The 26,493-nt window shown below is 45.3% G+C and overlaps 1 protein-coding gene and 1 long non-coding RNA gene across 2 annotated transcripts in view; one reads left to right on the top strand and one right to left on the bottom strand.

The window, feature by feature from the left end:
- The first annotated feature begins 1,183 nt into the window (after nt 1-1,183).
- LOC135391834 (uncharacterized) lies at nt 1,184-20,366 on the top strand. The gene is made up of 2 exons (XR_010422118.1): nt 1,184-1,675; nt 20,258-20,366. It is a non-coding gene; the product is annotated as an uncharacterized LOC135391834 (long non-coding RNA).
- LOC135391831 (transmembrane protein 104-like) overlaps nt 20,364-26,493 on the bottom strand; it is a 21,379-nt gene continuing 15,249 nt past the window's right edge. Inside the window, exons 9-11 of the mRNA XM_064622332.1 lie at nt 25,233-25,326; nt 24,306-24,598; nt 20,364-23,630 (exon numbers count right to left, since the gene is read on the bottom strand). Coding sequence (XP_064478402.1) covers nt 23,100-23,630; nt 24,306-24,598; nt 25,233-25,326 — 918 coding nt within the window. The 3' untranslated portion in view covers nt 20,364-23,099. The remainder of the gene's footprint in view (nt 23,631-24,305; nt 24,599-25,232; nt 25,327-26,493) is intronic.

Below are 26,493 nucleotides of genomic sequence, written 5' to 3'. Positions count from 1 at the left end.
CCCCAGCCTTATTTATTGCACCCCGCTAATCTATAAGGAACTCTCCGACAACGTTGCCGTGAAATCCCGACCCCGTATTTGTTGCACCACGCTGATCTATAAGGAACTCTCCGACAATGTTGCCGTGGTGGCTACAATTTATGCGCAGTGGAAGTAACAATGTTCGGAACAATTCGGAAGACGGGACGCTGCTGGTGAGTGCGGTCCCATTGCTGTAGGTTGTCAGACTACGACTCGTAAACAGTAGATAAATGTAGGCACAAGAAAAGCAAGAAATGAAAAAAAAGAAAGGAAGGGGGAAATTGGGACGAATATAGTTCAGTTCCAACGGGGGCTGTAAACCAAACGGCTGACATCGGTCCCCCCCCCCCTTGAACGGGAGGCAACTGCAACCTCGCAAGGACGTTATGTACGTACGACCTCTCCCTGCCGTCCATGCGAACGACGGCCTTGCCGTCCAGAGCGACCTAGACCTCCCAGTGGGAGAAAAACAACCGGCGCTATGCCTTATTTGTCCAGACGCATACGACAGCTCGGGCGAGCATAGCAGACGATTCATAGCAGACGACAGCTCTGACGAGTATCGCGAGGCAGGTTCACTCCATAAACATCCTGGAAATGTTATCTCCACTATAATTTGATATTTTACCCAAACATGCACGTGGCTCGGCAATACGTGCCCCTAACTCGTACGGCTGAACATGTATATCTTGCGAGCCAGACAAATTCAAGCCGGCAGACCTCAAAACAAAGATAAGCATGACGCGAAATGTCATCCTCGCAGTGCACGAACGCGTCGGCGTCTGTGTAGTGAAGTGTAGTGTTGCTGACAGCGAGATGTGGTGTACTATAACCTGAGAGAATTAAAGTAACGCCCACAAAGACGAGTATGACGTCACGGACACTAATACACTGTTCGATGCTGGGTGGAAATGAAATAAGGTACTGTCACTTTTTTTTTCTTTTTCATAGTCTATCTGGCAAAACTTCTGGACAACAGTTTCGGGGTGACCACACTTTCCGACCTTATCGATTTCATTATCAATGACACTATCCTCCGATAAAGGCTGGATGTGGATGCTGAAACTGGACTGAAGATATCGATTCAGACCAAGCATACGATGCGAAACTTGCAGCGCTAGTAAGGCACCACACAACCCATGGATGATAGCGTCATCAGCCATCGGTTATCGCAGAAAACAGTTCCCCGTATACGACAAAGAAAAAAAAAAAGCGATCTCAGATAAGTGTTCATGCGAGCCCGCTATGCGAGGCATAAAAGGTGAGCAAATAATGGCCTTTTTTCGGAAACATTTTCTCGCTGCCTCGTTACGTCTTTCAAACTCATCGTCTGCTCCGAAAAGGGGGCGTCAGATAGACAGAAAGAGGGAGAGCACACGGAGTCGACCCAATTTTGGCCATGCCGCGGCCTCGAACGTACTCCGGGTTTAGCATCCGCGCTGCTCAAAAAAGGCACTGGCTCCAGACCCCCCCATTTTCGACCTACCGCCCCAAAACAAACCATCCGCCCCGCCCCGCCAAACGCAGCCCGCCGCCGAACTACCGTCTGGCAACGCTCCACCACCCTCCTCACTCAATCTGGCAACCTCCTTTCGATTGCACATGGCGGCGCCCAGGGCTGCTTCAGGCTACCTCCTGCAACGCTTGCATTAAGGTAAGTACACGCGAGTTTCTGACGTTCTTAGCTGAGGATTGTCCATGCAAAATACTGTTACGATGCATAATGTAAAACCCCGAGACTAGGGAACACGAAAGGACAGACACAAACACGATCATTATGCATCATCTTCACCAGCTCGCTTGCTTCCTAGCCGTTTTTTCACTGTTACGATGTTCTGACTATCGTACACTCGCGTGTGCAGCGGCAGGTTATTTTTCGGGTACTTTGTTCAGGATATCCATGTGGTATCAGGGTCAAGTTGTGTACTTTTGCGACAGCAGCAAGATTTGAAGTGCTCCTATGGAAATACGTAGCTTAGATAGCCCTCTGCTCTGCCAGAAAAAAATCCAAAGAAGTCATACTTTTGTCACCCCCTCCCTTGTTATTGACTTTAAGACTCCCTTGTTAAGACCCCGAAGTGGAAATCCTGTGCAAATCGCTGTTGAAACTTCGTCTATGCAACTACAAAGCAACAGACGCTGCTATTTGTATCTTCCCCCAGCCATTGCTATAACGAAGCCTATCTGGCTCCTTCAGCAAGCTGACATTTCATTTACTGCCTTTGGATAGAAATTAACAATCATTAAATATTCTCGCAATAGAATTCACACAAACCAGCCTACATTGAACCAGCTGGCATAGTTGTGATATCACTGCAGTGTTGGAAAGCTTGATATTTTAGATTGCAAAATGTCTTAGATTGCCTGATCAGAGATTAAACGCAGGTAAACTGATAAGGGCATTTGTCAAACTGGTTCTATTTGAGTCCATGCTGTGTTAGGCTGGGAACCTGCAACCAGTTCTGCAATGCAACTTGCTGGCACCACTGGCACGGTGCCAGATAATGCTGATAACTGCTGGAGAAATTCAGCCTGACTGTTGATAAAAGGAAATTCTTAATCAACTTGATTAATCCGCACTGTACTGTCTGATTGCTTTAAAAATAATGACTTTATAAGAACAAGTACTTTCCAGACGGTGATTCGGCTTGGCTAAATGCTTGCAAAACTGAGCGAGCAATTCTTAAAATTATTGCCATGTTGTCGACCTGTCATCTATTTCTGACCTTTCCATAGCACTACTACTATTTAAAATATGAGATCAGTATTAGTAAATTATTAGCTAAGGCGACTGGAGATTCGGGTACACGAGACCACTAATCGCGTTTGCGAACTCATGAATGTGCATCAACGAAAAAAAAAGTAAGAAAAAAAGAATATCTGGTAGTGCTCGCTTGGAGCACGTCGTGGACCGTGTAGCTATGTCGCTTCATCTGGCGCAGCTCAATTAATAACATCTATCGTCCTTTATTTTTCTTTTCTAGCAGACAAAATGCCGGGTTCATTGTCCATTGTTGCACACTCATACGGACGTATGAAAAAGCTAATCGGCTGAGGAAATCAAAAATACTGTTCCGATACTTCTATTTCTCCAAATTAGATTACATGCACAATATAAATCTATGAACTTTACTTATTTCCTGACTAAGGAGCTTTGGGAGTGTCACTTGCTAGCCCTAACTACCGGTGCCTCGTTCTGAGGTCGTCTGCGTTCGAAGGAAATCAGGCTGCACCGATATCAGCAACCAGCTATCAGTAACGTTAGCGTTTATCCGGGTTGTCTTACCTTATCAGTTACAGACGTCTAGAAGAGAAGATGGCACAATATTTTTTGGTGAATGACGTCGCTACTAATCGGCAGAAGTTCGACCTTACGCCGGCAACGCTTTTGTGGCGGGAGGAAAAAATGCGAGGGGGGATGGGCAGCGCTGCGAAAACCCGATGCGGTTTTGCCTTATACGGAAACTTCGAAACGCGGCGTTCGAACCTTTGCGAAATAGGTTCGGGTCCTGATTTTGACAGCAATACACAACATCGAAATACAAACTTACGGCAAAGGAAGATGCCTCGCAGGTGACGATCACAGGCGGCAAAATTTGGTGCCGGGGCCACGTCAAACACCGGCTTGTAGGAGAAGCGCGTTAGGCGTGGCGAACTTCCAAATATGGTAAAGAAAGCTAGCTCGTGCTACGATTGGCCGGCTCGCGGGCACGCTGTCGTCTGTCTGACAGAGCAACGAAAAATAAAACGGCGTTGGAAATGTCCGTTTGGTGGTTAGTGTACGTTGTGTGGTGGAGAACCCCGGATTAGCGGACCCCACCAGAGCGGAAGAAAAAAAGTGCCATGATGAATCAACCAAACTTGCAGAATTAAATCAGAATCGTCCACATGCCCTCGTCTGGCGGCAGGCGACAGATAGCCGACCAGCGCTCGCGACGTGAGCAGACGAAAAAAGCTATGTCATTCAAGCATTGACGTATCGCAGAGGATTTCTTCACTGCCCGTTCTAAAAAAGCGCGAGTCAGTTCGCATATTTTTTGTTATGCAACCATTCTCGCGGGTGAGTTCCCCGAAATGATGAGAAATGGTGCGAAATCACGGAATGCATCGCAAGGATGCGTGTATATATCGTGCCGTGCGAACTGGAAAGCAGGCACACGTTTTTTCTTCTCAAATTGGGGAGCAGAAGCGGAGGTGTTACTCAATTCATGTGCCGCTACAATTTTTAAAACAAAAGGAAGCGACTACAATCACTGCATTTCTGAGAAACACCAGACGGGAAGTTTGCTTCTGGGCAGATACCTCCAGACGTGAAGATATGCGAGGATGCAACTCGTCTGGGAGGGCAGGTTCATAATGCGGCGGCGTAAGTGCTTGGCACGACTATATTTCGTCTACTTCTTACAGTGCCAAATCCACTGCCAGTGTAGCGTGTAACCTACATATACGAGGCCTCGGAGATAAAGTACAAGGGATAAAGTAATTTGCTGTAATGAATCGGCGGATCTTTTATTGCAGACGATGCAGGGGTGGTTGTGCGTACGTGCGAGTAATGCTACAGGAGCGCACCAAGTGTGACATCCTAATTATAATGATAATGATTATTATTATTATTTCGCACCAGGTTTGCATTCTGCAGGTTCCAAATTGAAATTCGCATTTCCTCCACTACGTGGAGAGGCAGTCAAATTGATTTCAGTGTTATATCGTGCGTCGGTTGCTTACAGCTTGCTTCGTTAACATTTGCAGACGGTTTCTGCAAATTATATCTTGGTCTGCTCGTGAACGAATATATGAACCGCTGAATTTCGAACGCATCCATTTGAAACAATTTATCAGAATCAGAAGAACAAAAACAGAATCAGGAGAATTATTTTAGACTGAGCCCCGAAGGTACCACATTTGTCGTGCTTTCATCGTCTTTCAGGTCTGTCGCTTGCGGTGCATGCAACCCTGGAATTGTTACGCGTACCTCTTGCTACCTCTCCGCTTCCTTCCCCACTAAGATTGGAGAAATTGGAACCTGAGCACGGACACGCCGTAGATCTGCGAAGTTCCCGTTCAACCATTTCTTTTTCGGCAGCTGCGCTGTACTCGAAATTCGTCGCACGAAAATGCGCGAAACTTCACGAAAACCAGAGGGCATGCCAAAAGAGCCTTTTCTCTTTTCTTTTTTTCAGTGTCACGTGACATGCAGCATGGTTGTAGTAACTGTTTAGGTACGTGTACCTTTCGTTTTTGTGCACGTCCGTTGAGACATGCCGTGTCGGAACAGGCGCTTTACGTCAGTGTATCTTTAAAAGAACACCTACAATTGCCAGCGGAATATTTTCCTCGCTGTGGCTCAATGTTTTGAAAGAAAAAAAAAAATGAACGAAGAACATTTTTTTTTAAAGATCCGCGAACCATTGCGCGTGGCAAAAGAGCTGTCACTGCTCCAAGAATCACTGCAACGAGGAGCTTGAAAGTGTTGCGAAGTGCATATAAACCCAAGAACTAGCAAGTTCGCACCGCGGAGCAATCCTTGCTATATGAGCGGTTGTGCTGAAGTGGAAAGATTGTGAGGTGAAGGGAGGCAGGAAAGAGAGTTGCCAAAAGAGGGGAGGGTAGTGTGCGTACTGGGCAGACTGCGGGGAGAACATTGACTTCCTGGTATTCCACCATCTTCCAATCTTCAGCATGAGTTTAGAGCTACCATATAGTGGGTTGAAGGAACACGCGAACAATTTAAAGAAGGCCTCTAAAGACTCAAAATTGCCAAATATCCTCCTTTCTTTTGCTTTTCCTCCCTCCCTTTCCCTTCTTTGTCTTCCAAGCCTTGGAAGTTATTACAGAATTTGGATGCGCATCACCAACCAGTCCAGACCTTAACCATTTTTAGCCCAAAAATATCTTTCCATAAGCGTTGGGACGGCATATTTTTGGCCAAATCCGCTATTTCCTCCACTGTCTGCTTCGTTACTTCACTGCAACAGGTGGTGCAACACAGCGCATCTTCTACGATAATGTGACATCAGAATACATCGCTAGGAAAGCGTGAGTCACAAGCCACGCACATCTTTAAATATTTGCATAAATTCGAGCTACGCGCATGCATGGCGTCGTTGTGTGTCGTCTGCTACCTGTGATCGGCGGCGACACCTGCGTCTGCAAGTGGACGTGATGCGAAGCAGGCGTGTATGAAAAAAGACGAAATTGGACCGGAATGCTATGGCGTGTCTTTGTTATTGGTTATAGCCAGTGATGGGAAAGTATCTCAGAATTGTACTTAAAGTACGTACAATCTACCTAGCAAAGTACTTTAAAGTAATCATCAAGTACATTACAAATTTAGTTTGTGTCGCATCACGGTTCACCATTGCACATATTACACATTTGATGGTTTTAAAAAGTGGGGAAGTAGTTACGTTTATATTTGTAGCAAGCATTTTTTTGCAAGTGCTAGTTATGAAACCCTGCTAGTTAATACTGTTTACTCGTGAATATGAGCTGAATTAGATGGCATAGTTTGGATTTATATGTATACATGCAGACGGTGCTAGTACAGAGTATTATTATAACATAAACATGACTGATTCACCTCATCCGCTCCATGTGTACAGTGCTCTCGTACTAATTGTTAGGTATAAGTATAACATACGAGAAGGGATAATTTCATAAATAAAAAGTCCAACAGAGATTGTATTGGGAACTCCTCGCTGGCAACTAGAAATGTCACACGTAATAAAAAGACAAAAAAGAAGGCTAAAAGACGGAATGCAAAACTTCTTTTTCTACGCAGCCGTGTCGCCAGCACGAAAATCATCTTTTTTTTTTTTTTCGTATTATAAGTAATAGCGAATTAGATGTTGCGAAATAGAATGGTTCAATGGTTAATCGTGCCTTGGGAGGATAAAAAGATCCAAATTATCGTCCCAGACTCATATCGTGTGTCTTTGCATTTCAATCCTTTAACTGTCAGTCAGTCCTCCCTCAACAGTCAGTCAAGTCAGTCAATCCTTTAACAACCTGTACGCCACTCATAGCCACAGTCAGTGATTTATCCAGACCCCCTCTACACCCCCTAACACCCCCAAATGTTCAGTGACACCCCCCTGACTTTTTCGCCTGTGTACCCCCTATACAGGGGGTGCCCTTGCCATATGAGCTTTAGACATATGGCGGTAATGATATGTTAAGCTGTAATGACATAACTATAATAATGACCCCCACCCCACCCCAATTTTTTCCCACACCCCTCCATGCTTGGGCTTCTCGATAAACCACTGGCTACAGTTGCTTCGCTGCGCTAACACCGAATGAAGAAAAAAAAGGACTAGTACTGACAAATAACGACAAAGTACGACTCGTTGGACAGTACATGAACCAGCTGGAGAGTGAATCTTCGTATGAGCTTGATGATAGTCGACTTTCCAAACCGGTGGTGAATGCTTTCGCAATGTACGACCCACGAAAGATGTGCTGATGGATTGCGATGTCATTTTTGAGGAGACCCATCAACCGTGCGTGCCATAGTAGCGAGGAGAATATGGGAGAGGAGGATGGTTTGTTGTGAGGAGGGTCGAAAAAAATTGGGGAGAGCTCTAAATGGCGCGAGGTTCTAAATCGGGACTCAGCTGGAGTATTTCGGAGTGGGACTCATTTTGAGCCACGCTCCTTCTCGGTTACTCAGTCTGTAGTGCATTCGTAAGCGTTGTGCAACTGACAGACTGGTATGGTCAGCCCATTTTCTATAACTAGTTACCTTTGGATTGCAACTTAACCGCGCGTGTCGCGTGCGAGGTGGTATATATGCGGGCACCTTACGAAAACATTATGTAGTTTAGAGGAAGGTGAATAATAGAGTTTATTCGCGTGACGTCATCTCGCGGGGGTGCGCCACAGTAGGTAGTGGAATTGCCGCAGTGGTGTAGAGGTCCCGATAGCAGAGTTGTGTTAGTAGGTAAATAAATGGAATGAGGTTGCAGTTAGACTCTCTGAAATTATAAAAGTTTTGTAGGAAAAGCTGCTGAAATTAAAATATAATTCAATTAACTTACTTACTTTCTTACTTAACTTACTTTCGGGTTGCTTCAGGCCGTGCGCGTTTAAAGTGACCCCACATGAGAAACTATCCCACAAAACGAAAAGAACTACAGTTTTTCGAACCAGAAGTTCATGACTATATAAGTGACAGAGTGCGCAGTTCCCACCTTGTTGAGTATATTATGCTTTATTTATTAATGCTAAAATATGTGGAAAATCAGCAGTTACAAGAAAAATGGAAAATGTGAACGCAGTAGGAAAGCTGCAGAGTTTCAAAGCGGAAACACTTCAGAGAGAAATTTGAAACAAACTCGTATAAAACACACTACTCTTTTGAAATTGGGGGGGGGGGGGGGGGGGGGATATGTTTATCGAAGAAGAAGAAAAAACGAAAGGCAGAGGCAGACTTGCTATCCCCGAAAGAGAAAAAGGAAGCAAAAAAGGAAAAGAGAAAGTGGCGGGGGACGATGGGGTAGCTCAAAGGCTGTGTGTCCTTCAGGTAGCGCAGGAGGGCTCGGGTGACTGACCACTGTCTGGAGTGCAGGACAGGTCCTAGTGGCGTCGCCGGGGAAAGTTCCCTTTGGCCTAGGGAAGTGAGACTTGAGGCGAGAACGGCTCGGGGGCCGGCGTAAATGGGGTAGTATCTGATAGACATAGTGAAGCACAAGCAGCCAAGGACAGGACGAGACAGCTACAACACAACTGCAGTTTAGCTTCCTCATCCTGTCCTTGGCTGCACGTGCCTACGTCTATCGTATAAAACACGACAGAAATTAATTGTCCTTTAAGTACGAGTTACAGGCAAAATGCGATTAAATTCCAGCTACAGTTACTTGTCACTGAAAGAATTTAGATACACCAATTAATTACGCTTAAAATAATTACTGCACAGCTCTGGTCCTGAGCCCTTATTTTCCTGACCCTCACCTTGATATTTTGCTAGAATCACTATGTTATTAGTCAACTGCGCAGGGATTCTAGCCCTTACGAAGCTAGCGCCCTCTAGAGGTGTGACGTCAGTTTTTACTCTCGCCCCATCGGGCACCCTATACGTCATTGCGTCACGTGACTGCAACATACTCTTATGTGGTCCCGGAAGCGTGTCCGAAGACACTGACAGACAGTATACAGGAGTTCGATTATTCGCTGCGACTGTTCACAAATTACCAGATGTAGCGGCTGTTAGTTGTCGTATGATAGGGATTTCGACGCTTGGTGTTTGGAACAGTACTGTCCTTGTACTCCAATCTGTCACCTGCCGAGACGTATAGCTACTTTTACGTACTCAATGGTACAGATAGATGTGAAATAACAAACTACGAGTAATTCGGTGGCTTCTGTATATATAGCCTAAAACGGGGTGGCTCCTTTCTGCTGCGTCTGCTGTTAATTTATGCTCGCACCGTTCTCTGCTTCCGAGGCCTCAAAGACTCAATTACATTTGACAAGTAACTGTAACGGAATTGCAACTTAGTTTCAGTAACCTGTCCTGCTAGGAACTGTCACTTACGCAGCTCTGTTGATGAGTGCATGAGAAACAGTTGCGGAAGGACATTCTTTTTGCAGTGGAGAACGAGGGAAAACTGTGCGCTGCTGCTTTGTACTTGACTTTAGCATTGTTGTTGTTGTTGTTACCCTAATAGTTTACCACTTGAAGTCAACTATTAAGGGATAAACGCTTCCGCTCGTTTTTACTGGTCGCTGCAAGGTGGTGGGTTCGAATCCTGCCCGGCGGTGCCGGATGTGCTGTCTGGGGTTTTTCCTGAGTTTTCCTCAGACGCTTTCTGACATATATGTCGGCACAGTTCCCTTAGAAGTCGGCCCAGGACGCACATTCACCCAGGGCGTAAGTCGTGACGTTGTCCACTTCTGTGAGGCCGACAACGGCGAGCCCTTTCGCCATCACCACCATCACCACCACCACCACCTGCCCGGCGGTTTCCTGGCAGAATTTCCAGCTGGACGTCGGCACAGTTCTTCCTGAAGTCTGCCCAGGACGCACACTAACTCCCCTGTCTCCTCCTCCTTCCTACTGTGCTCTCTCCACCTGTCTACGTCTGCACGCCGCACATAGCCACAGTTGCTTCGCGGTGCTAACACGCAGTCAAATCAACCGTGTGAACTTTAGTGCACTAGACGGCAGATTTTTTTTTTAAATCTCAGTCTGTGAGTTTAGGCGCAACAAAAAGGGTAGCACTCTTCTTCACCTGCTTAACAAAGTGGAGGCGAAAATCGCATCAAGGAGCCGCCAAGCGTGACCCCCCTTTTTTTTATTTTAATCAAAAGATAAAGTATGCGCTGCACAAAGGCTGTACAAGAAGTCACACACGTGAAATTATCTCTCAAGGAAGGAACTATATTCCCCCGTGTGTCTCATCAAAAAAGGATGCCAGACAAAAGAAATAAGAGAATTCGCCATGCGTGCATCAAGGGCGGATATCAAAGTAGCCGTGTTAGAAATGGTGAAAAAGAAGGAAGTTTGAGAACACGAACCATATAATGCCGTGTAACTCGGGACTCACGTTTTGTATGTGTACGTACGTTACAATGTTTTGAAGGTAACGTTTGTCTTTTTTCCCTTATATATAATATATATAATAATTTGTCGAATTTTCCACGAGTCGTTTGTGTAGACTGGAAGTGATTTTGCTTCCTGGCTCGGGGTCCAACACGTTTCTCTCTCGCAACAATCTCCCAGCACCACCTCGCCCCCCCCCCCCACCCCCCACCCCCCATAGCTGTCACAAAGTCAAAATACCTGGCTGCCAGACACACCCTACAGAATTTCAACAGCACCCGCAGGTGAAACTCCTGTTCCAATTCCTGGTTACATATGAGTAACAGTCAGAACAGTGAAAGTTGCTTTATAAGTGGAACTATACAGGGTGTCCCAGAAAACGTGTCATTGAATTATAATTAAAAAACTACGCCACCTAGAGTCATGCGGTCAATGGCATTTGTTCTTACTGGGATTTCGCCACCTCCTCGTGTGAATGTCGTGTAACGTAAATTTAATTATGTAAATTTTTGCGAGCTTAAGTCGGAAATTTGCCTAGTAAAGGTCACTTTTTTACCCCACCAATGTGAAGAGCGTGTAAAATTTAGTCAAATTAATGATAATTGACAGGGATATTCAGAAGCTATCCCATCGGAAAAAATAGCCGAACATCATGCTCTACGGAGGTCGCACAGAATAGCGCACGATGAATTTTTCAGCGCAATCTTTGTCAGTCCGACGAAAGGAGGTTGGAAACCCAGCCCTCCCCGACATCGCAGAAAGAGATAAAACAGGCACGGCTTATCACGTCCGACTTTCGCTGGGATAATGCTTTCCCTCTCCCAATTTAGGAACTGTTACTTTTTCTACTATCACTCTGTGGGCTGGCTTCGGAACCTCCTTTCGTCGCATTGAGAGCGATTGCGCTCAAAAAGTCATCGCGCGCTATGGTCCGGTGCTCCGAAAAGCATGATATTCGGCTATTTTTTCCGATGGGATAGCTCGTGAATATCACAGTGAATTATCATGAATTTGAGTGAATTCGGCCCGCTCTTCATATTGGTGGGGTAAAAAAGTGACCTTTACTTGGCAAATTTCCGAGTTCAGTTCGCAAATATTTACATAATTAAACTTGGAGTACATGACATTCCCATTAGGAGGTGGCAAAAACCTAATAAGAACAAATGCTGTTGACCGCATGATTCTAGGTGGCATAGTTTTTTTATTATAATTCAATGACACGTTTTCTGGGACACCCTGTATATCTTGCATCTTATATCTTGGTACCGGTACAGGCTTGGCTGTTACCTTGGTATAGAAAATACCAAAGTTGAGATGGAAGCAGAAGCCTCCGATCGGGAACAGCCAATATTTCGAGAGGGTTTATTGTGAGAAGCGCTAGAACGCTGTCCCGTTGTACTTGTGTCTCCTTGGTGTTTGTTGCCTTTGGCTGCATTTTTAGCGAGTACAGCTTGTGACAAAAGTTTACGGAACACCGAGTTGTCGCATTTCCCCATTGGGTCGACACCCTATATAGCAACAAACTGCAGTGGACACACATATACTGGAAGATGGATAGAATGGCCAGTCACCCGTTTCTTATTCGATCTCTTCCCGATATCTATAGTAGGAGGCCGCTCCGATGAAGAAATACACCAGTGCAATGTTCCGTGAACATTTGTCCCAAGCTGTACATGTACCAACTATCCCAATTCGCAAACGCTTGTACTGAGATTCCTGCTGAACAGTCTACTTTCATCGGATTGGTAGATTTTATGCTTTCGATTTTCGCTGAAAGGGTTCCGCACATATTTCAGCGTCCGGGTACAAAGCAATCGTTGTCCCAAGTTCAGTCCACTTTAGCACCCGTATGACTCGCACAAAAAATGAATGTCGCCAGCTCGCGTATATAATGCGTTGAGGATTCGACTACCTATTTGTAAAACAGTCTAATTTCGTGGTCCATATTTTTCGGACACAGGGCACATAATTGCGACCAATTTCGTGACACATTTCGTTGATTCTGGGTGCTAAGACCTGTGGGATGTGATAAGATTGGCCAATGAAGTGGACTGGATGTTGACGTTGAAACGCGTGCTTCGTGCTTCAGCTGTTGATTGATTCCAGAGTGTACCCAACTGTGGGTCAATGCAGCACTACCCATTGCGCTAGCTGTGGCGTGGTGGCTGACATTCCCCCACTGCATCCCACACTGCCGGCGGCACCTTCTGCACCGTGGCGCCCTCTGCCGTCGTGTATCCCAACTTTGCTACAGCACTATATAACATTGGCTGCCTTACTGGTCCCGTTCTTCAGCCGATCCAGTGGGCCGTCACCACTGCGCTCCTCCGCTTTCTCCACGCTTCGAACCTTGTCGAGGCTTTGTGATTGTGTGACTGTGTCTATAATTTTTCAGTTTTTTTGTTCTTCTTTTTCTTTTCCTTTTCAGCGTTTTCTTTTTTTTTTTTAATAGCAAGCCGACGTCTGTCTGGCTGACCTTTCCTTATTTCTTTTTGTCTTGATGACGCCCGCTCGTTCTCTAGCATTCACACGAGTCACTTTCCCGGCGGCTGTCAGTTTGCCGATCCCTTCTGTATTCGCGCTTGTGCATTTCGTCTGTGTCTAGCGTAGGATGGACCAATGAAAGAAAAAACTTACAGCACTTGCGCTCCTTGTGGATGACGCAGAGTGCATTCACGTGAGAAACGGGAAAATATATGGGCCAAAGAATAGATTCCGAAGAAGCGCTATGGAATGTAAAACAGCATTAACCCAAATCTCCGTGTGGACGACCCAAAACGCCTGTCAGAGTATTTTAAGAATAAACGTTGTCACATTCGATTTTCCACAAATGAGGCGTATCTCGATGCTGAGCCCCAATATAGGCGCGATAGCTTGGCGACAAGTGATCGATTGGCGATGACGCTGTGATGTCGAGCTACAGGTGGTCAATAATTAAATTAAATTAAATCAAATCAATTTTTATTTTCCTTTCCGTAGGAAGAGTAGCTTCCAATTATTATGTTTTTATACACGTATTGCAAAGGTGCAAGCGAACGATTATGTGTAGTCAACGTTTGTCCAGCGAAAGAAATATCCGCGTTTATAAAATTCATGCTTTGTATTCCGTGTCTGCTTCGCTTCACGCAGAGAAAAATCTTCCTATGCAACACCACATTGTAGGCATCTATCTATGCATTGCATAATTGTTCCGAAGCTGCTGCGCCGGTGTGTCGTTGCACCACTTTCGCGGTAAAGCCAAGTATCGTTATGGCAAAAGGGCAAGGGTGCAGGCCAGCTGGTACATGGTGAAAAAATTTGGAACCCGAGAAAGGGACAGAGGAGGGACGACACGTTCTCGATCACGTCCTCAACGTTCTCAATCGTTCTCGATCGAAATCGAGAACGTGTCGTGTCGTCCCTCCTCTGTCCCTTTCTCGGGTTCCAAATTTTTTCACCAAGTATCGTTGGCGTTCCACTTCGGAATTGTCCATAGTACAGTGAATGTCGTTGTATGGGACACATGCAGAGCAATCCTGATGAAATAAAAAGCAAGCGCGATAAGTATCCGTTGCGTCAACTTCTCCTTCTGCCGACAGCAGAGGCCAGAGGCCGTCGGTTGTCAGAATCTGTGCCGGCTGCCTCCCGACTGCCGCTTCGGAGGTCAGAAAGTGGTGACGTAGCGAAGAGCGCCAGTCACGTGGCACCAGAGAGCGGCGACGTTCCCTGCAGCCTGAGCGTCAGCCGGCAGAAAACTGACTCGTGTGAATATGTTTGCTTGGAGTACCACCGTTCTTGCTTACTACTACAGCCAGTGGCGTAGCCAGACCGCCAAGGTAGGGGGGGGGGGGGCTCGATACGAAAACTCCCCCCCCCCCCCCCGCTGATCTTGGGTGAAACAACACACAATACTTGTGCACACCTCAAAATGCGGTAACTGATTTGGGCGCACAATACGATTACACAGTGATGTCCGGCGGTGTCACGAGATCGGAAGAATTTTGAAAAGCTCATACTTTGAAAACCACTCAAGAGTGCCGATTAGACAGACGACATGAACTGTAAGAACTTTCGCGATCGTCACACTGCCCCCCCCCCCCCCCCACATATATATTATTTTCTCCTTGGATTTGTGCGATTTGCGTAGGTCCGTCGCGGCAGGTAGGGGGGGCTCGAGCCCCCTCTAGCTCCCCCGTGGCTACGCCACTGACTACAGCTTACTCCGTGATAAGCCCGAGATTGGTCGTACCTGCGGTAGTACCTACCTGATAAAAGTGACATATTGCATGCATATATGCAAATTAGAGGTTCGCGAATATTAAGGGTTTTGCAGTATTCTTCGGAATGCATATATTACCGCATGGACCCCGTATCGAACCCTGACGGCGGAGTAACACAAATATTTGCAAACTCCGTTCGAACGTCGTGAACTTTACGCCTTTTTTTTTTTTTTTTTACACGCACTTTTTCCCACAAAATGTGAATCGCTTCACCTTAACCTATCCCTCTGGATACCCTTACTCTTTCGATATCATATTTCACACGCGCCGACAAAGAAATAAAAGTTAATGGAATGCGACGGGTTAGTCTACAAGTGCACCGCTAGAGAACCTCGTGTTTCTTTTCCTAGCGCACTCAATAAAAATGTGTCTGCAAGTGACAGGCCCAAGTAAAGCCTGCGATTACCCTGCAAGAAATGCAGGCTCCTTCAGTTCTTTCTCCATTCTGTCAAGTTGGTGGTGACGGTGGAACTGCTTATACCGTTTCTGTCGAGTTTGGAACGTCATTGACACTTTTGGAACCAATGAGTCGGCATTTTTTTTTTTTTTTTGGCGCGTGTCCCGGACCTTCACAATAGTTTCCAACCTCGGCTCACCACTATGACGCTAGCTACTAACTTTTGTTGACGCTCCATATAGCTAGACGAGTAATGACGTTAGTATGCACAGTACGTTTACCCAACGGCGAGTTAGGCCCACGACATCGTTAGCATTAGTATCATTAGACAGCATTAGGGTACTTGAGCCCCCTCCCTCGGAATGTAGCTGATCATGCACGTGTGGCGCCGTTTCTTCACGGTCGGCTCAGGGGAATTTGTTCAAGCTCTCAACGATCGGATCACCACCGTGTAGTCAACTATGTCAACGTACGTGCACGTTGACATTGCGAGATTGTCTTCTTTTACGCCCCCGCGGGGGCTTGCGCAGTATTTATGTCTCAGGGGTGTTGCAATTACGTATAGGTAGGGAGTGACTTTTTTGGGTTAAATGCCTTTCTCAGATTCGGGGGGTAAAAATCGGGCGCTATTTTTAAATCTGTAATTCGGGGAGAAATCGGGTGATAATTGTGCATTCGGGTGTTTTTGTTTCTCCTCTTGTCTATTGAGTCCTTTGCTAATCTCTCTTTTTTGTTTTGTTGTTTTCTTTTTTTTGTTGTTTTTTGCGGGATCGTGGCCTTCCAGCGGTAATCCCCGAAGGCACAGACAGTGTTGACACACATGGGTGTATTGGTGGGAACGTGTAAGTGACCCATTCTTATACGTGTTACACGTGGCGACCTTTGTTCGTCTTCAGTGGAAACGTCACTTGAGGATTTCATAGTGACTGGAATTCGGGGAGAAATCGGGTTGAACCCGAATTGGTCGGAGGTCAGTTCGGGGGGGGGGAATAATCGGGCGGAATCGGGTTTAACCCGAAAAACTCACTCCCTACGTATAGGGTGCCTGGGACGCCCGTATACAGGGTGTTTCACCTAAAGTGATAAAAAAATTCTAGCGACGTACTCGCCGGAGAATTGTGGGACTTTAGGCAATTACCTTCTGGAAACTTTTGGAATTTAGGAAGGATTTTTTTTTTTTTTTCAGTTGAACTGTGAAAGTTGCCAAGCGAACCTCGCTTATTTTTCACACAGAAATATGAAGTCCTCCACGGATAACCGTAGACCCAACAAAAACTATGCACAGTATCGCAACAGAAATAGTCGAAAAACATGAGTAACAATTCGGCTTTAGCCCCGCCTGCTTGGTTGTCGCAAAGAAGAGCGCACGGAAGGTGCGTGGAGAGGAGCAAGTGTGCCCGCCTCTTGTTTTACCTTTCTTTTCCCCGCTTTGACCTTGATGCTGGTGGCAACCGCATTATCACAAAGAAAAGAAAACAGATCACAGAGAACTTGCAGAGTTGTACGTAACGCGTTACTAGTAATTGCGTTACTAGTAATCAATTACTTTTTCAGTAAATTTTAACGTAATCAATTAATTTTGTGAGCAAGTAATTTTCCAAGTAATCTGATTACAATTTTCGGTAATCAATTACTGAGTAATCGATTACTTTTTTAACCTTCTGTCAACAATGGCAACACTTTTTCAGCACCAGCTCCCGTGGCATAGTGGTTAGAGTGATCGCTTTCCACGCCGAGACTGGGAGGTGGCACGGGTTCGAATCCTGTCACCGGCTGTGCTGTCTGAGGTTTTCCCTGGGTTTTCCGAAGACTTTCTAGACGAATGTCGGCACAGTTCCCCTTGAAGTCGGCCCAGGACGCATACTAACCCCCCTGTCCCCCACTCCTTCCTGCTGTCCTCTCTTCATCTGTCCACGTCTATACGCCGCTCATAGCCACAGTTGCTTCGCGGCGCTAACACGGAATTAAAAAAAAAAACTTTTCAGCAAGCCCGATCTTCGACTGAAGCAATGACGCAGAGGTCACTGTGACAGCCGTCTCTAGTCCTCACGTGTTCCATGCAGACCACAGTAATACGATAATTCCTTACAACCGCGACCTACTGGAGCAACAGTAACAATAGTAACAAAACGAAGCGGATGTTTCAACGCCTATACGGTCGTCCTCATCTGGGACAGGAGGCGAGACAATTTAAAAGTAACGGGAAAAGTAACGCGTTACATTTCTAATCGGTAACGTATTACATTTCTGATGAAGTAATTTGTAACGGTAAAGAATTACTTTTCGCGCAGTAGTAACAGTAATTGTAATCAATTACTTTTTTCGAGTAACGTGTACAACACTGCCTGAGAGAAGGCAAAACAAATGAAGGCGTGGACACTTCCTCCCCTAGGCGCACGTTTCGCTGGCGCGTTTTTTTTTTTTTTTTTTTTTGCGAAAATCAAGCAGGCTGGGCCAAAGCGTAATTTTTACTAATTTTTCTCGACTATTTCTGTTGCTATACTGCACATAGTTTTTATTGGGTCTGCGGTTATCCGTGGAGGACTTCATATTTCTGTAAAAAAAGTGAGGTTCGCTTGGCAACTTTCAAAGTTCAATTGCAAAAATAAATTTCCGCCAATTAAAAATTGTCCAAAGCCTTCCTCAATGGTGGCAAAAGTTTCCAGAAGGTGATAAAAAACGTGTAATTCAATTATAATAAAAAAACTGCACCACCTAGAATCATGCGGTCAACTGCATTTGTTCTTACTAGGTTTTTGCCACCATCTAATGTCAATGTCGTGTAGGGTAAGTTTAATTATGATAATTTTTGCGAACTGAAGTCTGAAAGAGTCTTTGTCAAGTACAGGTAACTTTTTTACCCCGCCAATGTGAAGAGCGTACCTAATTTACTCAAATGAACGATAAATGACAGGGATATTCAGTTGCTATCCCATCGCAAAAAATAGCCGAACATCATGCTCTGTCTACGGAGCTCCCAGAGGATAGCGGGCGATGAATTTTTCAGTGCAATCGTTGTCAGTCCGACAAAAGGAGGTTGGTTTCCACCCCACCTGGAAATCTGGAAGAAACACCGATTCAGCTCGAAGTTCAAATATACTATAGAAGTCCATATTCGATTCGTAATTCGTGTCGAATATACAGGTCGTTTGTTTTATTCGTTACAGATTTTGTATTAAAAAAAAGTCAATGCGAGCAGCATATGTCGTTTTTGCAGTGGAGACATCCTCTCCAAGATATATGTCATTAATTAGCAGGGCCGGCGATAGGGGGGGGGGGGGCGAATATAAGGCGACCGTCGTGGGCCCCGCGCACGAAGCCATCAACCAGGGATTACTTTTTTTTAAAGTATCAAGTATGCACTTAATCGTGTGAAACAGGCCCTGCAATGTGCCTTTGCCTCAGGCCCCGCACACCCCTAGCACCGGCCCTGTTAATTAGCCCCTTAACTTGGGGGATTTCGGGGCTAATCGGGCTAAAGTGAGTTGACAGAATGAGAAAACAATGACCGTTGAAAGCCGTTCCATTTTATTAAAAAAAAAATACAGAAACGAATACGCGCGTTGAAATATCAGTTGTCGAATTTTAATCGTTCTACATGCTCAGGGGCGCATCTAGGAGATTTTCCCGAGGTGGGGGGGGGGGGGGGGAAGGGTCCGCTGTGGACAAGTGCCACGTGCATGCTGGGATTGGTCCATTGAACCCTATGTTAAAGTCTGGAATTGAGGGGGGTCCGGACCCCCCCCCCCCCTAGATCCGCGCCTAGAGCAGATTTTATTATGAAGTACGCTTGGGGGGGGGGGGGGGAATGGGGCGTAGATGCTACGTTTTCGACATTTCAGCGTTCGGTGCGAAGGTAGCGGGACACCGGAAACGGCAGTATTTGCGGAAGTGCGCCTCTACCTTTCCGATATGACACGGCGTGGCGCCACCTCCGGTCTGGGCTCGATGCGCATTCATGTAAACGGTGGCGTATCGTCTTCTCTCCGGTTTCGACTCGATTCGATACGCTTGTGTCGTATTCATGTAAACACGGCTAAACCTTTCTCATGACGCTTCTGCGCATACTCTGTGACCCGGCCTGACGGCACCGGAGGGGGTTCCCTACATGATGCGCTGGCTGTGTTTTGAACGACTTTATGAATTAACTAAATTGTAGCTCTAGTATTACTTAGCAGGCTAGGTGGCGTATCCTACCGCCCGATACAAAGGGAAAGCCGTTTTCCATTCATCCGCGCCGAGCGGTTTTGGTTTCGGTTTCTTGGCCGAGGCGCGCGGTTTTGGTTTCGGCAAAGCGAAAAGTGTGACAACACCTTTAGATCGCATAAATGTATTCAGTTTTTATTTGCATAGACGTTGTCATTGGGGGTTTCACGGGCTAATCTAACGCTGTTGGGACAAAATAAGGTCTGGTCACTCGCTAATCAACGTGCCACGACCTGTAATCTGCGCGACTCGAAACAACAGTTTTCGTAATTTTTTGTTTCCATGTATTACCGAAGTAGTAGCGAATGTGCAATGGGGTAAATCTGACGTGCGCTTTTATAAATAAACGAAACAAGAAGGAAGAAACAACGCGAGGCTGACTTGGCAAATTTCGGCGATCAAATGGAAAAATTAAATTTTCGCCAATAAATGAGAAGTAACGGGAAAATCTCCACAAAGATAAATAGCATTGACCATGTAATGTTCAGGCAAGTAGATTTTTAATAAGATTTTTTTTTCGCCTTAGGTCTAGGAAATCGCACTACAATGAAAACGACATATAGACGTCTAGTCTTCCATATGCGGGAAACATAATCAGTGCATGCCTTGGTGGCACAACGAGGAGTGTTTAACCTGTTCAACCATTTAAGAAGGCCTGTAAGAAGGAAAGTAATGCGCAGGCCTTCTGTGATCTAGGAGGCATTGGTTGATCACACGTGTGAATTAAAGTACAAAGCAAATAACACGATGGAGTGCTGATGGGATGGGGTCTGGCTGTTTGTCAGTGTTCTGCATCCCAGTGATCATTCTGTACCTTTCTTTGCCTTTCAGATAAACTGGGGACAAACTGACTGACGTGAGGAATGATGGACACATTCCAAAACTTGTGTGGTTGGTATATGAGCGTTCAGCAATAAAAATCAAACAGTGATCAAGATCATGTTTGGTGCCAGTGCAACATTTATTATAAAAATACATAACTATTTGCCTGTAATAAAAATATCACGGGGATTACGTCACAATAGACACACACTCCAAACTTCTACACTGTTTGAGATGACAGTGACAGTCTACTGCACAAATAACGATATATTTTTCACCATTCAGTTTTGCAAAGTACGTAAAAAGCGAGATTAGAATACTTCCCATTTACCTTTAATCTTCAGGTGCTCCATTAGTATAAAATGTGCTCCTGAGAATGTCAGGCCCTTGTGCAACAGCACTCAAGTATCGGTAGTTTTCAATGTGCTATATCTTCACAAACTCTTATCTAATAAACATACAAAATGTAATATTTATACAGTTTTCTTACAGTGATAATGACAGGGTTTCGTGCTATTAAAAAAGGTGAACCTTAGATAGCACACAAGACACACATTGCAGTAAAGACAGATTGCTAGAAAATCTGAGATACAGGGATTCTATGACAACGTAGATATACGAGCCTCGAGTAGGCTCCTAACCCGAGGCTTATTCCTCGGAGAGCTGCATGGCTGATGTCTAACGAATTTATGGCAGAACTACAACAAGGATGATGGAACAGTGGGCAGTTGTCACTACATCTTCGTCCTTGCTGTAGTTGCGCCACAAACTCGTTCATCCTCCACTTTTCTTTTACAGACTAGAAAACAATATGTGGGGCGGCAAGCAACGCGAAAATCTGTTCAAAATAATTGGCGCTATTACCAATAAAAAAGGAAACAGTGCAGAAGAGTTCCATCTGAATGGGATTACTTTACATCTTTAAAAATGTACAAAATGTACAAAAATATACAATAAGAACTCTGACAACCACAGACCCGTCAGTGTACACGGTTGCAACTTCAGCTACCTTCAGTACTCCAGAGCGTAGACATTTGTGTCCTTCTTGTGTGCGCATTATTTATGCAAATTAGTCGTCAGCATGTGGTGTGGCAGTGTTGCCAGCAGCTGGCATACAAGATATCCGAAACTGCGCAAAGCATTTTCACTGTCCACAAATTTGTTTACAATCCTGAAGCACACTGTGTGCACACTGGTACAAACAATGTACTTGTACCCACCTATCTCTTACTCTTCATACAGCTGCACTAGACTACATTTTTCCTAAAAATCAATAAAATACGATCCCATTTGGAAATTTAAAACAAAAGGCCATTATGAAAGCATGCCTTACGCAACCGAAGAACCGCGTGAAGTCTATAAAAGATCAGAACAAAACAATCATAAACATTGATACACTGAGTGGAAGGTTAGTGTAAAAACGTTACATAAGAACAACAAAAGATACCACAGGTGCAGCTGTCATGTCATCTCGAAACAATATACACACACACAACGCATACACTAGCACCAAAAGATTAACAACGAGGCACTTTCAGCAGCTGCCTTCCCAAGGAAGGCACTTAATATATGGGGCGAGGGGGGCAGTGTCATGTTCAAAGGTAGTATTCCATTACGTTCATCACAGCAGGTTTCAACCTCGCCGGTCTACACTGCGACGCACATAGAAATTCTATACAACCGACTGCTGTAAATTTTTAGCAGCAGGTCTGAACTGCAGAATCTCAATGGAAAGGATTTTCTTTTTCTGAAATGGTGTCATCATATTAAATATCTAGTAGCCTTTCTCGCTACATGCGAATGTGAGGCACACTCGAAGAATGTCTGAGCATTTCATTCTCTGTCTGCGACCATGAAACGACATACATCGTTCCGGACATCCCCTGCTGGACAAGCCGTTTCCTGACCTATCGCAACATTATAAATTAACGTGCTAAAAGTGGAGAGGAAAGGGCAAATCCATTTGGAGCAAACAAATATACCTTCTACATCGAAATAAGAAAATGGGAAAACGTAACATTTCATTGCAGTTCACCATCATCCTCGCTTTAACAGAGACGCAAAATAAAAATCGTACTGTCTGGTATTTCATAGAGTAGTGGGCAATGACTAGTTGGTCTTACTTTAAGTTACTTCAGGGGGCATACACTCTTTTGTAATTCTATACACGAAAGCACTTTCGCCCCAATACACGTCACTCCCAATCACTACTGCCTGAAGAACTGAGGGAAGCATGCCATTAAGTTGGTCCAAATTCAGGAAGTATAAGAAAGGCATTATATCCTAAGAACAAATCCAGTAGTCATAGTCCCTTCCCTACTCCTGGGTGATGGAACTGACCCAATGGCTCACTTCCTTCTGTTGCATGTCTCTGGAGGCCATCAAGGTTGTTCTGCATGGCAAAACTTCTCTTCCTCCAGTACACAATAATAAAAGAGGAGCAAGCACAGGGGCACGTAGAGTGGCCACTTAGGTGTTCGCAATATTAGAGAGTTTTAGGAAACCGTTGATAACGTTGCTTGCGTCGAACCGTATCAACCGGAACCAATCGGCGGATAAAATTCTGAGTCACGCATGGCTGCGATTGGCTCCGATAGGCACGAGAACCTTACCAACAGTCTGCTAAAACTGCCTAATGGCACTTGCAGAATGGACTGTACAAGCTCATCCCTTTCCAAGCAACAGAGATTGTGGTACACGAGTCAGCCGACGTACAACAAAAACCAACGCCAATTAAAAACTGCCGCGTCGACGTCGCTTCAGACGTAGCAACCTTACATTGTCTGCCATCCTTACCACGAAAAAATAAAAAATAAAACACCCAACAGTTCATTTTTAAGACATGTCCCTACTAGAACTTTGATAGGAAATGGTTAACTGTCACAAACGTAACGCACGTCACTGCCCACAGCAGAACAAACACCAACCATGCACTGTGGCGGAACACTGACGCGTGCTGATTCCGCACGCCCAGCCCCAGCGTTTCGAACACCTGGTTCCGCGCACAGTAAACCAAAGCGACGGGCACGATGTACTGGATAACCGCTCCGGCGTAGGACCCTGTGATTCCGACGAGGAACTCGACGTTCTCCGTCGCAAACGCGACGATGATTGGAGGCAAAATGGCCAACAGAGGTAGTAGAAAACGTTCCAGGATTTTATACAGCGTTGAAGGTGCAGCAGTGGTGCTGCTGGCAACCGATGATGTGGGAGATGATGATGATGATCGTTCTTCTCGGAGGAAGAGGGCCTTGAGGTTGTTGCGGAGCGTGATGGCGATGATAGGAAAGCTCGTGCTCAGGGTGAAGACGGGAAAGAGGGAAAGGAAGTACTGCAGGAAGGGTATTGCAGGCACAATGGAGCCCAGCGGGTCGTCCGTTGGCTGCAAAATATGGATTGCTTATGGTTTCACAGAGTCTTATGTTCTAGGGTTAAACCCAGTAAAAACAGTTTTCACTCCCCCCTCTCCCTCATTTGTATCACCCTCACTCCCGTAAAACTAAAACCCGTAAACTGTAAAATCATCACCGTAAAACTCCAAAACGAACTTCAGCCAAATTCAGCCACCACTAGATACTGGCACGGGACCACGCTAAGCACTGCACATTCAGTACAACCGTTCAGCATTTTGTGTGTAATTTAGAATGGGAGCAGCTCATCTTTTTTTTAGTACTCAGTCAAAAATCTGATTTTCCTCCCGATATTGCCCGACTTTACCCCAGTTTACAGCCCCGGACAGAAAAGACAATTTTACAGGCACAAGCAGCACCCGCGCCCTGACCTTAGTTAGCACAGTTAGGCAAACCAAAGTATTGCCTGAAGAACAACCAGTCAAGCTAAGCACATGCAGTGAAACCTGATTAACTAAAACACAATTAGAATGAAAATAAATTTAATGAGTGTCACGCAGTGCCAATAACAAGATCTCATTAATTAGAGATAGACTAATTTGTACGCTTGGTGGTCCAGAATTATTACGCTTCAAATTTCACATTTAATTAACGATGCACATTCACTGTACTGTGGCCAGCCTCCACCCGTGTCAACTTTGACTCACCTGGAAATTGAGTGTATACATGTCGTGCAACCGTGGGAATGTGAAGATTCCAGTGAATGCTAGTAAGGTGTAGAAGCCCAGAATGAGGAGGTAGTCGGCTCCCACCAATGCAAAGAGGTGACGCTTGCTCTTCATGGGGGTCACCAAAGAGGGAAGGGAATGGTGGCACATGAATGCATACACACACACCCCAAACAGGTTGGGAAGCCCGGTTGGGTCAGCCACTGGTGGTTGGCCACGTCCCTTTCCTCCAGACAGGGCGATGGTGCACAGAATTATCATGGAGGAAAATGCTGCAAGGATATACGACGACATCAGTCAGTGCAGCAGCACATCAATGCTAGTCTTGTGCAGATTGTCACCAGTATCAACGTCGTCTACGCTAAAGGGGGCCTGCTCAATGCATCCTCGCCCACCACCTGAACGCAGAGTGTCATCTGACCCACAGATAGGCTGTGTTTTGATTATGGTACAGCACCTTGTTATGCACAGGATTTAGGTAATCTGCCCAAGCAGTACATCTTGGCCCAATATCGAACCACGATTGAACCCATATTGGCAATGTCGGCCCAATATTGGACCACGATTGGACCAATATTGGCAATGTAAGCCCAACATCGGAACAAGATTGGGCCGACAATATTGGACCAATATTGGCAATGTCGGCCCAATATCGGACAAAAATGGGGCCAGTATTGCCAATATTAGGCCAACATGTTGTGCTACTTGGGTGAACATTTTTAAGACTCCAAGTGGTTATGATGCGTAAGAGCCCAGCAGAGAACCGGCAAAGGATATGAAACACATTCAGGGAGTCAACAAGTGATTCAGGGAGTTTATCGGGGAAGCTGGTGAGAGAGAGAGAGATGCCCTCCCCCAGCATTCTAACTCCACAGATACGAGTAAAGACGGTAAAGTGTAACTTGCCTATCCATCGCATGAGGGTTGTAAACAGTTGCAGGTACTTTGTCTTTTGCATGTTGAAGAATGTGAATGGTCCCAGCAGGCACAGGAAAGCCAGCTGCGTCACATGATTTCATTAGGAGACACACACTTGAAGGTGATGCTGGGCATTTCGGGCACCCTCAAGAGTTTGTACTTTAAGCAGCCAATTTCGGTGGAACGTGTGTCTGAGTATGGCGTTGGTAAAGAAACAGTCACCACAATTATTCTGCCAGTGCCACTCAGAGACAAACCTTGTGGTAGACTGCTGTGTGTACGGGTTTGTTTTTGTACAAGACAAGAGTGCACGTCAGTGAGCTGCTATGCTGTGACAACACTGAGAAGTTAATAACATTAACAATTCTGGAGTTCAAAAGTGACAGTAAAACTTTGAGGTTTTGCACAGTCAAGCCTCGATAAAATGAATCGCTATATAACAAAATTCGCGGTGCAGCAAAGTAATTTGTATTCCTTGCGGCAACTGGCTGCCATATTTCATCAGGCTCGATACAACGAATGACTCGGTACAACCAAAGGACTGCATGGGGGAGTAGGTACAGGTTCATAATGGTACTGCACATTGTGCTCATGCTTTATTCATGTGGGCGTAACCTACCTAGAGTTGTATATATAGATTGTGTTGATTAAAATTTCACCAGTTGCGAGCCTGCAGGCCTTCGTGTTTTAACCTTCTGTCCTCATCTCTTGCTGTAGTACCATTATGATTCGGTACAATGAAAGAAATCGTGATTCCCGTTAGTTTCGTCATATCGAGGTTCGTTTACTTGTGTATCCTATTGACTTACTCATTTAATTAGCACAATGAGCCTCTAGCAACACCACTGGCCTCCATGGTACAGTGCCAGTCACCGCAACAACTGCTGGAGCCCCTTTGCCACACATGCTTTTGAGGATAAGGAGTATATACTAGTCAACCAATGTCAGTATTCAAAAGCATGTCATGCAATAAAGTTTTGATCATGACCTACTAGATTATAACGACCATGTCATAATCAACAACCCCTATGAGGAACCAGTCTGCACGATCTGTTATGAGCGCTACAGATCGGCCAGCGAGATCTACATCATGACTGGACAATGGAAGTTTGAATTTTGAATGCACAGAAGCGGTCGTACGACTACCATAGCAGACGACAGCAACTGCTCAGCAAGTTTTGGGACCCATTTTTTCCCTCTTGTCATTGACTCTATGACACCATGTTTTTAGAATAAGTACTCTAATTAT

This window comes from Ornithodoros turicata, chromosome 4 (genome assembly GCF_037126465.1).
Source record: "Ornithodoros turicata isolate Travis chromosome 4, ASM3712646v1, whole genome shotgun sequence".
NCBI classification, from domain to species: domain Eukaryota; kingdom Metazoa; phylum Arthropoda; class Arachnida; order Ixodida; family Argasidae; genus Ornithodoros; species Ornithodoros turicata.
Note: the sequence above shows the minus strand (reverse complement) of the source record. Positions and strands in the feature narration are given on the sequence as shown.